The sequence below is a fragment of the Syzygium oleosum genome, unplaced genomic scaffold (genome assembly GCF_021117445.2).
Source record: "Syzygium oleosum isolate NSW1041296 unplaced genomic scaffold, Sole_v2.1 Sole_v2.06, whole genome shotgun sequence".
Lineage (NCBI taxonomy): Eukaryota > Viridiplantae > Streptophyta > Magnoliopsida > Myrtales > Myrtaceae > Syzygium > Syzygium oleosum.
In genome coordinates this window covers 10875304-10888419 of record NW_026607490.1, presented here as the reverse complement: position 1 = coordinate 10888419, position 13116 = coordinate 10875304, and the positions used below count along the sequence as shown (strand labels likewise).

General features: G+C 41.3%; 1 protein-coding gene across 1 annotated transcript; it reads left to right on the top strand.

Annotated features, from left to right (window-relative positions):
* The first annotated feature begins 9876 nt into the window (after nt 1-9876).
* On the top strand, nt 9877-12362 carry LOC115666586 (germin-like protein subfamily 1 member 20). The gene is made up of 3 exons (XM_056312731.1): nt 9877-9959; nt 10053-10177; nt 11657-12362. Exons 1-3 carry the CDS (start codon nt 9877-9879, stop codon nt 12211-12213), a joined length of 765 nt encoding a protein of 254 aa, XP_056168706.1. The 3' UTR covers nt 12214-12362.
* The last annotated feature ends 754 nt before the right edge of the window (nt 12363-13116 follow it).

Sequence of the window (13116 nt, the reverse complement as noted above, 5' to 3'; positions counted from 1 at the left end):
CTCCTGTACCTCCAGCCAATCCAGTAGGTGATGGGCACAATGATGACCAACACATTGATGCCGAGAATGATGATGATGATGATGATGATGATGATGATGATGATTTTCTCCAGTCTTTCTAGTTAAAATTCTCAAAATCGGGGGTAAGCTTGCTTCATAATCTTGGTTTTTCATAATTTCACTCATATTCATAAGTAAGAACATTTATGTTCGTCCTGAAATGTATTTTTGTTAACCCTCTTGTTATTTTACACCTAGTTCCACATCCATGCATAAACGCTTCTTTTATATTCTGGACTGATTTATATATCGACATTTCCTCAGGTCTCGACAAAAGTGACTACTTTTGGTGTCCTGCCATCGTACCAAAGCTGCGTCTTCTTGTGTATGGTTTTTCTGCGTCTTCTATGGTTGTCCCTTCTCTTAGTTCATGTTTTGAATGTATTGTAAGATTGAATATCCAATAGCATCATGTCAGACTCTATAACTTTCCTTCAGTTATTTGTTTCAATTATATGTCATTGTGGCTTGTTTGTCAGAATTTATGGTTTGTTCGTTTTTCTGTTTCAATTATATGTCATTGTCTCCTTTGTTTGATATGGACAAGAATTTATGGCCGAAATGATGTAAACATAGCGACGAATATTTTAAGCCGAATTTTGCGATCATTACAGTTCGTCGCTAATTTGCGACGAGTACATTTTTCAACGAATTTTTGCGACGAACTTTGCGACGAATTTTGCGACGAAATTGCGACAAAATTTGCGATGTAATTTGCGACAAATTTTGCGACGAATTTTGCGACGGTTCGTAGCAAATTTGCGACGAAATATTTGCGACGGATTGTATTCGTCGCTAATTTTGCGACGAATTTTGCGACGATTTTGCGACGAATTTGCGACGAATTTTTGCGACGAATTTGCGACGAAATTTGCGACGAATTTTGCGACGGATAGAGTTCGTCGCAAATTTGCGACGAATTTTGCGACGGATTGTATTCGTGGCTAATTTGCGACGAATTTTGCGATGAATTTTGCGATGAACTTTTAAATTTTCCGTCGCAAAATTTTGCGATGACCTAGTAGCGACGGAATTTTTTCTGTCGCAAAATTCGTCGCAAATCGAATTTGCGACGGATTTTTCCAAATTTTCCGTCGCAAATTTCGTCGCTAATCCGGTGTTTTTTTGTAGTGCGACAATGATGTAACACTTTATCCCTCATGCACCTAGTTTTTGGTGCTGAGGAAAAAAGATCGAATGCCCGGATAGGCCCATATCGGATGGACTGAAGTTTCAGGTCTGTATAGCCCTGGGCCAAGATTTTGAGCTTCCCCTTATTTATAGTCAAAGTATTTTGATAAAGCCATAAATAAGTTTAAAAAAATAAACATACAAAAGAAGTGATATTTGAGGCAAAATATCTAATAACTGATCTATTTGAACTTGTCAATGCTCGCGTAACTGACGGGGTACTAAAAGACTTGTCTCTTCTTTTTTTCTTTTTGGTTGTGTTATCGTCGTCTCCATGGAATTCCCAATCCTCACGTAATGGATAGGGAATATGGGGCACCAATTTGTTCAGCCTTCAGTCTTCGTCTGCATGCGACTTCGTGGAATATGAGGCACCTATTTGTCCTTCACATGGACATTTCGGTTTCGTAATATATTTATCTTAAGACACTAAATAATATGGCAGAAAATAAGTGCACGATAGGCCATACGTAATGATTAATAACAATACGCCACATCATTAATCTTACGAATTTTATAAAATAGTCTTGGTGTGTTTAAAATATTAATAACAATATTCGTTTATACTTCCAGACTTTGCACCTTATAATTTCTATTGTTTCATGGGCTTCAAAGCGTAGAGTGTACGTTCTTTGAGGACCACTAAAGTTCGGATAAGTCTACGGTACTTCCCTTAGTGGAACCAGTCAATAATTGAATTGTGCGTAGGACGGAGCTGTTAAATCCCAAACTCGTACCTACGTGATAAATTTACCCTCTGCCAAGATTTCATCAAATGATTTTTTAGCCAAAACATTATTTTTATTTCACTGAAGCCACGTAGGCGTCATCAACAACGTTTGCTTTACAGCGTCCATGTAAGCAGATTTTTAATAGTGCTCACTAAAAGAACCTTGACGGAGGATAAATGTATCATATAATGTACAAGTTTGGGATTTTTTGTATTATAGAAAAAAATTTAAAATAAATATGGCACAATGGACATGGTTTGGAATGTGGCTTTTTCCCTTGTTTAAAATGATACTTCATTTAGTTTATTGATTTTGGATATAACGGCGGAGAAACGATTAAGTATCGAACAAACGATTTATATATATTATGCATTTTTAAGTGATTAAAATATACAACCTACAAGAGCCTAAATTACGACTTATTAGGATTTAATTATATTCATTCCAAACTTATGCTAATTCTGACGGAGTGCTCTACATAAGTTGAGTTAAACAATAGTTTACCTGGAAAATCATCAATACTACCCTACCGTACTTGCTGCATGCGCTCAAGATTGAACATGAAAGTAGGGGTGTCAATGGGTCGGGTCGGGTTGGGTTTTCATGATACCCGACCCGATCCGAAACAATGAATATGTGTGATTGGCCCGACCCGAAACAAGACCCGAACATGATATAGCCGCACACGATCGGGTCGGTTCGGTTCGGTTCGGGTTCGTGTTTTATATTTTTATTATAAATTAAGGTTAAGTTACACCTAGGGGTGTCAATGGGTCGGGTTGGGTCTAGTCTCCACGCTACCCTACTCGACCCGAATCATAAAAGATATGTGGACTCTTGACCTAAACCGAACATGACCCGAAACGCAAAAACCGGATCGGGTTTCGGGTCTTTTTGGGTTCAAGCTAATATTTGACGATGTTACAATTGCTTGAAAGTTATCGGAATTACCCAACCGCCTCCACCAATCCCCATCGGCAATAAATTGAGTGCTAATCCGTTCATTCCAAGACTGGAGCAGTTAAGATATTTTTTCCACGTATCCACATACGATGCCATTCTTCAATTCGTCCCGATCAAACGAGGAGCTCAAAAAGGCCCGTCGCGAACATCGATTGCTCTCGATGACGAAAACTAAGGTCCGGGACTGGGAGGGTACCATGAAATGAATCTTTTCTTGTGTCCCAATAGTGCAACCTGGTTCTATCAATTACTTGATGCTTGGATGCAATCTCTCTTTCTCTCTAAATGTCTGTTCCCATGAAAAGGCCGACTGCCATTTCTAATGAGACTGGAAATTTATTAAAAAGAATAGAAGCCGTTTGAAATATTTTTGCTAGGAACAGAGTGGTCACTCATCGCCTCCTCCCCCACTCCCTTATTATTTGCTAGTACCTCTCATTGCTAACTAGGACGACGTTGATGCATCATCCTGTTCGGCGGCCCCAGCCTTACCCTCTCTCTCTCTCTCTCTCTCTCTCTCTCTCTCTCTCTCTATGTGTTGCTGCTCCTAATGGTCAGCACATGAAGACGATGGAAAAGAGCGCACGATCAGAAGCAACCAAAATTCCAATCACAGCATACATTGAACCGATCCACACACAAGTAAACCCAAGCAAAAGAACAAAACTTTTTGTTCACGCCACGTCGAAAAAGCCAGGACGAAGTTGAACGACAGTGCTATAAAGTGAAATGTGTTTCGGTTCTAAAAATAAAAATATATGTGTTTCGGTTCGGTTCGTGTTTAGAACACGAACCGAACCGAAACCATTGAGATACCCATTTGCTTAGCTAATACCCGAACATGAAGTTGACCCGGCCCGAAAATATCCAAAACTTCGGGTCGGGTCGGGTCGGGTCGGTTCGTGTTACGGTTCGGGTATATTGTTTGGTTTTGACACCCCTACATGAAAGGGAAAAAGAAAAACAGAAAAAATAATATTATGACAAGAGGAGAGAGAGAGAGAGAGAGAGAGAGAGAGAGAGAGAGAGAGAGAGAGAATGAGAATAGATCGGAGTGATGCCAAATTGTTCTCCATGGGCTTCCTTATCTATGATCTAACCAGTTAAGGGGAATTAATATTGCTTCTGAAAAAAAAAAAAAACTTAGTTGATTGAGAAAGATTTTTGGTGGAAAATCGTTTTCAAGGAAAATGACTAGTTCTCTCAACAGCGTATTTAAAAGTGAGATGGAAAAAGCTTCTCGATGTTCGGATCTTACTTTCAAAAGTTATTCTCTCCATTGTAATTATATTTTGCTCCAAATATAAGATAATAAGTTGATATTGTAACAACAATATGCCACATTATTTATCTTACGAAATTTATAAAACAGTCATAGTGTGTTTAAAATATTAATAACAATATTCGTTTATGTTGCCACACTAATTTCTATTGTGTCATGGGCTTCAAAGCGTGGAATGTACATTCTTTGAAACCGCAGAGTACGTACATATATCTTCAAGATAGACGATATAAAATTGAGAACCACATAAAGTAGGGGTGATCTGATCCAGGGTAGGTTAGATCTAGACCTAGAACCTGAAACCAATCCTGTTATAACCGGTTCCCAATTTTTGAAATCTGAAACCTACTCTATTATCCCTAGACCTTGTTTTGGAACCGACCCTATTTTTCTTGTCCGGTTTCAGGGTCTACCCGAGAACCTATTTTTTTTTGTTCGTTTTTCTGGTTTCATTTTTTTCCAACAAAATAATATAGGTAGTAATGAAACGATTCAAAGTAAAAGATTTACCGGATTGGCGAGCCAAAAAGGCGGAAAAAACACACACACGGTACAGACGTCGAGTCCGTTTGGTTTTGCGAGCAAGCGCCGGGGCTAGGGATTGAGCTCCACCACCACAAGAGGGCAAAGTTGAGCATAAGAAAGAGTAGTTTCCCCATCTCCACCAGTGATCCACTTTCAGTCTTAGCTGCATTTAACACCTTGGTCCTGCGAACAATTCAATTATTGATTGATTCCACTAAGGGAAGCACTGTAGGCTTATCCGAACTTTCTGTTAGGGGTGTGCAACCGGACTGGGTTTACCCGAAAATCGGATCGGTCCACCCGAAAAATAGGTCCGGGAACCAGTTATAACCAGTCCGATTTCCAGTTCCAAGTAAAAACCGACCCGGACCGGTTTTAGAACCGGTTTTGTGATAATGTAGAAAAAAAGGAAAAACCCTAGATCACGTTACCCTACCCAGCTACTAGGGGTGTCAATGGGTTGGGTCGGGTTGGGTTTTCATGATACCCGACCCGACTTGAAATAATGAATATGTGTGATTGACCCGACCTGAAACAAGACCCGAACATGATATAGCCGCACACGATTGGGTCGGTTCGGTTCAGTTCGGGTTTGTGTTTTATATTTTTATTATAAATTAAGGTTAAGTTACACCTAGGGGTGTCAATGGGTCGGGTTGGGTCTAGTCTCCACGCTACCCTACTCGATCCGAATCATAACAGATATGTGGACTCTTGACCTGAACCAAACATGACCCGAAACGCAAAAACCGGATCGGGTTTCGGGTCTTTTTGGGTTCAAGCTAATATTTGACGGTGTTACAATTGCTTGAAAGTTATCGGAATTACCCAACCGCCTCCACCAATCCCCATCGGCAATAAATTGAGTGCTAATCCGTTCATTCCAAGACTGGAGCAGTTAAGATATTTTTTCCGTGTATCCACATACGATGCCATTCTTCAATTCGTCCCGATCAAACGAGGAGCTCAAAAAGGCCCGTCGCGAACATCAATTGCTCTCGACGATGAAAACTAAGGTCCGGGACTGGGAGGGTACCATGAAATGAATCTTTTCTTGTGTCCCAATAGTGCGACCTGGTTCTATCAATTACTTGATGCTTGGATGCAATATCTCTCTTTCTCTCTAAATGTCTGTTCCCATGAAAAGGCCGACTGCCATTTCTAATGAAACTGGAAATTTATTAAAAAGAACAGAAGCTGTTTGAAATATTTTTGCGAGGAACAGAGTGGTCACTCATCGCCTCCTCCCCCACTCCCTTATTATTTGCTAGTACCTCTCATTGCTAACTAGGACGACGTTGATGCATCATCCTGTTCGGCGGCCCTAGCCTTACCCTCTCTCTCTCTCTCTCTCTATGTGCTGCTCCTCCTAATGGTTAGCACATGAGGACAATGGAAAAGAGCGCACGATCAGAAGCAACCAAAATCCCAATCACAGCATACATTGAACCGATCCACACACAAGTAAACCCAAGCAAAAGAACAAAAACTTTTTGTTCACGCCACGTCGAAAAAGCCAGGACGAAGTTGAACGACAGTGCTACAAAGTGAAATGTGTTTCGGTTCTAAAAATAAAAATATATGTCTTTCGGTTCGGTTCGTGTTTAGAACACGAACCGAACCGAAACCATTGAGATACCCATTTGCTTAGCTCATACTTGAACATGAAGTTGACCTGGCCCGAAAATACCCAAAACTTCGGGTCGGGTCGGGTCGGGTCGGTTCGTGTTCCGGTTCGGGTATATTGTTTGGTTTTGACACCCCTAGTCAGCACAGTTTTTCCAACAGCTACACTCAAAACTCAATTAATTTTCTCATCATCAACTCATATCACCTCAATCTCCTAATGCGAAAACGACGGACTACCTGTTTCTGCTTCATATGTCCATGCAATCCGATCTTTTCTATTTTTTAAGTTCTGTCACTCTAGCACACTTGAATTGGAGTCATTCCAATACCGAGTTGCTTTGGCATACTAGTACTGACAAGTAACAAATTCATCCTTGTCCAATTCTGAAATTGAAGTAAACGTTACGATAAACTTTCGAGATGAGATCTGGGGTATTACAAGTCAGTTAATCGATCTTCGGCCATGAAAGTTCCAAACCCATGGTGAAGGAGTTGACGTCACAACCAAGTACCGTGGCTGTAGAGTGGGCGCCAAATAAATAAAAGAAAGAAAGAAAAAGGGAAAAGTGCTAAGCTTAGTATAAAAGGAAAAGGAGATCACGCAGAACAGTGGGAAAGAAAAGAAGAAGAAAGAAAGGAAAGAGAGAACGGGAAAGAAAAAAAAGAATCTCGTGCGCACACACCGTGGAGAGTTCGCTAAGTCGGATTTACTTCGATTCGCTAAGCGCGATAAGTATTCCCGCCGTTCGCTCTTATAATCATTGTAGTTTTCAAAAGTGGGGCACAAATTCGAAATTATGTGAAATTTGAACTGTGAAGTCCGATTTTTGAGTTGTTAAGTTGTGGAATTACATGGAAATCATGAATTAGAGCATTGTGGAGCTATGAGTTTTTACTGGAATTGATTTGAAGTAACGTTTTAGTTGGAGCAAAATTTTAGAGTTTCGCGTGCGAGCTCCGCGTCGCGTATGCCTTTAAATGATCGCTTTGGGTGAGCGATTAACTGGCACATAAGAGTTGTTGTGTTAGATATTAAGCTTTGTTTAGCCGATTTGTAGTTGAGATAATTTTTTACTTGGTTTTGATGTTATTTCTCGCTTATATGATAGAATTGCGAGTTCGCCAGTTCGAATAAACTTTATTTTTTGGTTTTAAAGGTGCGTGGTTTTATTTCTTTGAGTTTGTAAGCTCATATTTCAAAAGCGATATATATTAAATATGTTATGAGTTACAAAATGGCATGATTGGTTGTTTAAAACTGGATCGAGCATTTACTACGGTTTTATCTATCTTAAATAGAAAGTTATCTTTTGATTACAGTTTGAGCTGATTACCTGTAAATGGGTTTAGGAAACCTTTTTGTGAAAGAATTACAAAAAGCTCTACTTTGAGTATGGTTTGTGAAAGGTAATATGCATTGATTTGTAAAATTATTTTTGAAATGCATTTCTATTTGATAAATTGAGTTGTGAAACGTGATATAATTCGGTTTGTGAAACCAGTTTATGAGATGAATTGTGGTTTTGATTGTGGGATTTTTGAACAATGAGGATTAAGCGCATGTCACTATGATTAGAAACCATTAAGGAGGTAAGTATGCTTGCTGTTGAGAGGACATCCTTCTATGTCGAACCATCGACTGATATAAGTGGAGACCTAGCCAAGAGGATAAACTTAGTCGCCTTTGTCATAAGCGTCGTGACTATAGTTAGATATTAAGCATTAGATTAGTAGATAGAATAAACCATCGACGTTTGACTTGATAGAGATTGACCAATGAAACAGACCATTGATGTGTGAGTTGATGAGATTGATCAATGGACTGGATCATTGATATTTGCTTTGATATTACTGAGGAAATGAGTATTTTTATATGTATAAAGCTTTGTTAGAAGGATATAACTTTTTTTTTTTTATCTTAAACGTATACTATATTCTTGACCGAACCCTAGCCCTCTTCAACACGCAGGCAGGCGACGAGCTGGGTTGCGTTCTTACGGTGACTGAGGAGGCGCTTGCGAAGAGAGAAACCGCGAGAGACAGAGGAGGTTGCGAAGAGAGAAGAGAGAAACCGTGAGAGACAGACTATGTAGCTGGTAGGGGTGTCAAAACCAAATAATATACCCGAACCGGAACACGAACCGACCCGATCCGACCCAACCCGAAGTTTTGGGTATTTTCGGGCCGGGTCAACTTCATGTTCGAGTATTAGCTAAGCAAATGGGTATCTCAATGGTTTCGATTCGGTTCGTGTTCTAAACACGAACCGAACCGAAACACATATATTTTTATTTTTAGAACCGAAACACGTTTCACTTTGTAGCATTGTCGTTCAACTTCGTCCTGGCTTTTTCGACGTGGCGTGAACAAAAAGTTTTTGTTCTTTTGCTTGGGTTTACTTGTGTGTGGATCGGTTCAATGTATGCTGTGATTGGGATTTTGGTTGCTTCTGATTGTGCGCTCTTTTCCATCGTCCTCATGTGCTGACCATTAGGAGTAGCAGCACATAGAGAGAGAGAGAGAGAGAGAGAGAGAGAGAGAGAGAGAGAGAGAGAGAGAGAGAGAGAGAGAGAGAGAGAGAGAGAGAGAGAGAGAGAGAGAGAGAGAGAGGGGGTAAGGCTGGGGCCACCAAACAGGATGATGCATCAACGTCGTCCTAGTTAGCAATGAGAGGTACTAGCAAATAATAAGGGAGTGGGGGAGGAGGCGATGAGTGACCACTCTGTTCCGAGCAAAAATATTTCAAACGGCTTCTGTTCTTTTTAATAAATTTCCAGTCTCATTAGAAATGGCAGTCAGCCTTTTTCATGGGAACAGACATTTAGAGAGAAAGAGAGATATTGCATCCAAGCATCAAGTAATTTATAGAACAAGGTCGCATTATTGGGACACAAGAAAAGATTCATTTCATGGTACCTTCCCAGTCCCGGACCTTAGTTTTCGTCGTCGAGAGCAATCGATGTTCGCGACGGGCCTTTTTGAGCTCCTCGTTTGATCGGGACGAATTGAAGAATGGCATCGTATGTGGATACACGGAAAAAATATCTTAACTGCTCCAGTCTTGGAATGAACGGATTAGCACTCAATTTATTGCCGATGGGGATTGGTGGAGGCGGTTGGGTAATTCCGATAACTTTCAAGCAATTGTAACATCGTCAAATATTAGCTTGAACCCAAAAAGACCCGAAACCCGATCCGGTTTTTGCGTTTCGGGTCATGTTCGGTTTAGGTCAAGAGTCCACATATCTTTTATGATTCGGGTCGAGTAGGGTAGCGTGGAGACTAGACCCAACCCGACCCATTGACACCCCTAGGTGTAACTTAACCTTAATTTATAATAAAAATATAAAACACGAACCGGAACCGAACCGAACCGAACCGACCCGATCGTGTGCGGCTATATCATGTTCGGGTCTTGTTTTGGGTCGGGTCGGGTATCATGAAAACCCAACCCGACCCGACCCATTGACACCCCTAGTGCTGACTCGAATATGAATGGACAATGGCTTAACAACTAAGACGTTTCTTTTTGTCAATGTTTCTGTGCTTTGCGGAGAAAAATATGACTTGTGCCTGAGGTCTGCCATCTATAAATAGGCATCATTTTTCAAAGCAAGCGTCGAGAGTAGAAAAAAAAAGGAAGAAGACAGAAAACAACCAAAATGATGAAGAGCGTTCGACGTTCGACTTTCCGCCAGTTTCGCACTCTTGGCTCTGGTGCTGTCCTTTGCCGACGCCTATGACCCAAGCCCCCTGCAGGACATCTGTGTGGCTGTCGGCGAACCCAAAAATGCTCGTAAGCTCGTCTTTCCCTTCCTTGGTACTAGAGGTGTCAAAATGGGTCTTAAACCCATATATGACCCATTTAAAATAAATGGGTCATATATGGGTCACTTTAATTTTAAAGAGTCAACCTTAAATGGGTTTTAAATTTTAAAGATTAAAGATAAATGGATCTAAATGGGTTGAGTTTGGAACCCATGTCCAACCCACCTACTAGACCCATCCACACACTCTCTCCCTCTTTACAAATTTTTTTTAAAAAAATCGAAATTTAATTATTTTTTTCTCTTTTTCTTTTATTTTTTATTTTTTCTTTTCTCTTCTTTCTTTTTCTTTTTTTTTTATTCCGGCCGGTGGTCGGCCACGGCGACCGGCCACCCGGGCGGGACGACCTCGCCGGCCTCGGGCGAGGCTCGAGCCTCGCCGATCTGGCGAGCCTCGAGCTCGCCCGATTCCGGCGACCTCGAGGCTCACCCAATCCCGGCGAGGCTCAGCCTCGCCGATCTAGCGAGACTCAAGCTCGCCGGCCTCAAACGAGCTCGAGCTCGCCGGATCTGGCGAGGTGGAGCCTCGCCCGAGGCTGGCGAGACTCGAGCTTCGCCGGCCTCGGGCGAGGCTCCACCTCGCCAGATCCGGTGAGCTCGAGTCTCGCCAGATCCGGCGAGGTCGAGCTCGCCCGAGGCCGGCGAGCTCGAGTCTCGCCAGATCGGCGAGGCTGGAGCGTCGCCTGAGGTTGGCGAGGCCTCGGCCTCGCCTGTGGTCGGTCGCCGGCCACAGCGGCCGGCGATCGGCCAAAAATAAAGGAAAAAGAAAAATAAAAATAATTAAAAATTCGATTTAAAAAATAAAAAAAATATTAATTTTTTTTTATTTTCTTGGATAATGACTTTATGGAAAATATTTTCTAGAAATGTCACATTTTTCGTAAAACAAACAAAACCTCAATTTTGAAAAAAATTATAAAATTTTTTCACTAGCTTTGTATTGCATAAAATGTTTTGGCAGTATAATTTTAAAAAAAAATCATAAGAAACAAGTATTCTTAGATTAGGTTAAATATAAAAGTGTTTTAGCAATATGGGTCGGGTCGGGTATGGGTTGGGTATGGGTTGGGTCGGGTATGGGTCGAGATATTTACACTATGAATAAATGGGTCATAAACGGGTTAATGGGTCAATTTGGGTCGGACCATTAATGACCCGACCCAAACCCGACCCGACCCACCCGTTTAACAGGTCTAATGGGTCGGGTCGGGTGTGGGTTGGATATGGGTTGAGGCGGGTATGGGTTATTATATTTGTATTACATGGAAATGGGTTAAAACGGGTTCAATGAGTCTATTTGGGTCGGACCATTTTCGACCCGATCCAAATCCAATTCGATCCACCCGTTTGACAGGTCTACATTGAGTACACTAATTTCACACAAAACAAGACAATTAAGTTAAATGTCAGCAACAATTTCCTCTTAACAGAAACTCCTCCCTATGCAGTGTTCGTGAATGGAAAGTTCTGCAAGAACCCCGCTCTTACCACAGCAAACGACTTCCTCTTTTCCGGCCTCCAAGTTCCTAGAAGCACGGCCAATCCCGTGGGCTCCACAGTCACCACGGTGTTCGTGGACCAGCTACCAGGACTCAATACCCTCGGCATTTCCATGGTTCGTATTGACTTTGGAATAGGTGGTTTAAATCCTCCGCACACTCACCCTCGTGCGTCCGAGATTTTGCTCGTTCTGGAGGGCACCCTCTATGCGGGCTTTGTCACGTCCAACGAACTGAACAATACTTTCTTTGAGAAAGTCCTCCACCCTGGAGATGTCTTCGTTTTCCCGTTCGGGATGATTCACTTCCAGCTCAATGTTGGAAAGACCAAAGCAGTCGCGATCGCCACTCTAAGCAGCCAAAACCCAGGAATCATGACTATAGCCAATGCATTGTTTAACGCAAAGCCGCCTATTTTCCCCGAGGTTCTGGCCAAGGGGTTCCAAGTGGATGAGAAGTTTGTTGAGAAACTTCAGAAGAAGTTCTGGTACTACAATAATGTCTGAGAAATGCATCTGACAATGTCGTCATCTCTGTGTACTTGAATAAAACCTGAAGTCTTCTGATGAAGTTCCTAGTTCAAGTATGAAGAAAGTTTCCGTCTGTCACATCTTATATTGATTTCAGGATAATAAGACTGTTGTTTTCTACACCATTTACTTCTTTGCGGTTATTGTGAAGAACTTATTTTATGGAACCAAGACAGAAAAAGACAGCGAGCTCGTCAGTAGACTCTACCATGTCAGAGGATTTCCAACCTGAATGCTTTACAAGCACGAATTACTAATAACCATTGCCAGTTCTGCTAAGGCTGCATAACCAACTAATAATCAGTAACAACGAAACTTCAGTAGTTTCAAGGATCATGATGCTGCGTTGAGTTTATTGGGAATGAAGCCTCAAAGCATTCCTGTTTTATGAGAATTTGTCATTGCTATTTGCTTGCAGTGTGTACTAGTTTGAGATATTTGATCCACCACTTTGCGTCCCTTTTTACTTCCAAGTTCTGTTGTACATGTTAGTTGGGGTTCTCAAATTGCATTTTCTTTAGATTGTGCTCACCATTGATTATGCCCTTTCGCTATGTACATAATCTATGAACGAGAGGAGGTCTTCTTAATGAGTGCTAAAGTAACTAATAAGAGAAATGAAAAACAGAAAATGAGAGCTAGCTATGATGTAGGTTTCCTCATTCATATTTTACGGCAAAAGAACACTACAAGTGCCATAACTTGTGTACGGCGCTCATTTTGGTGCCATAAGTTTTTTTTTTATCACTTTAGTGCTAAAATTTTTGAAAAACGATCACTTAAGTGCCAACTCCAGTGCCGTACATAATTTTTCGCCGGAAATCCGACGTGGCATTTTTTTTTATTAATTTATGAAGCTAACGTGGCTCGCCGGAGATT

Excerpts from the sequence above, each read along its gene's own strand:
- LOC115666586 (XM_056312731.1), top strand. The coding sequence starts at position 9,877 with ATGGACAATGGCTTAACAACTAAGACGTTTCTTTTTGTCAATGTTTCT. Across the intron at positions 9,960-10,052 it reads AAATATGACTTGTGCCTGAG|AGCGTTCGACGTTCGACTTT; the intron begins GTCTGCCATCTA and ends AAAATGATGAAG. Across the intron at positions 10,178-11,656 it reads CGGCGAACCCAAAAATGCTC|TGTTCGTGAATGGAAAGTTC; the intron begins GTAAGCTCGTCT and ends CTCCCTATGCAG.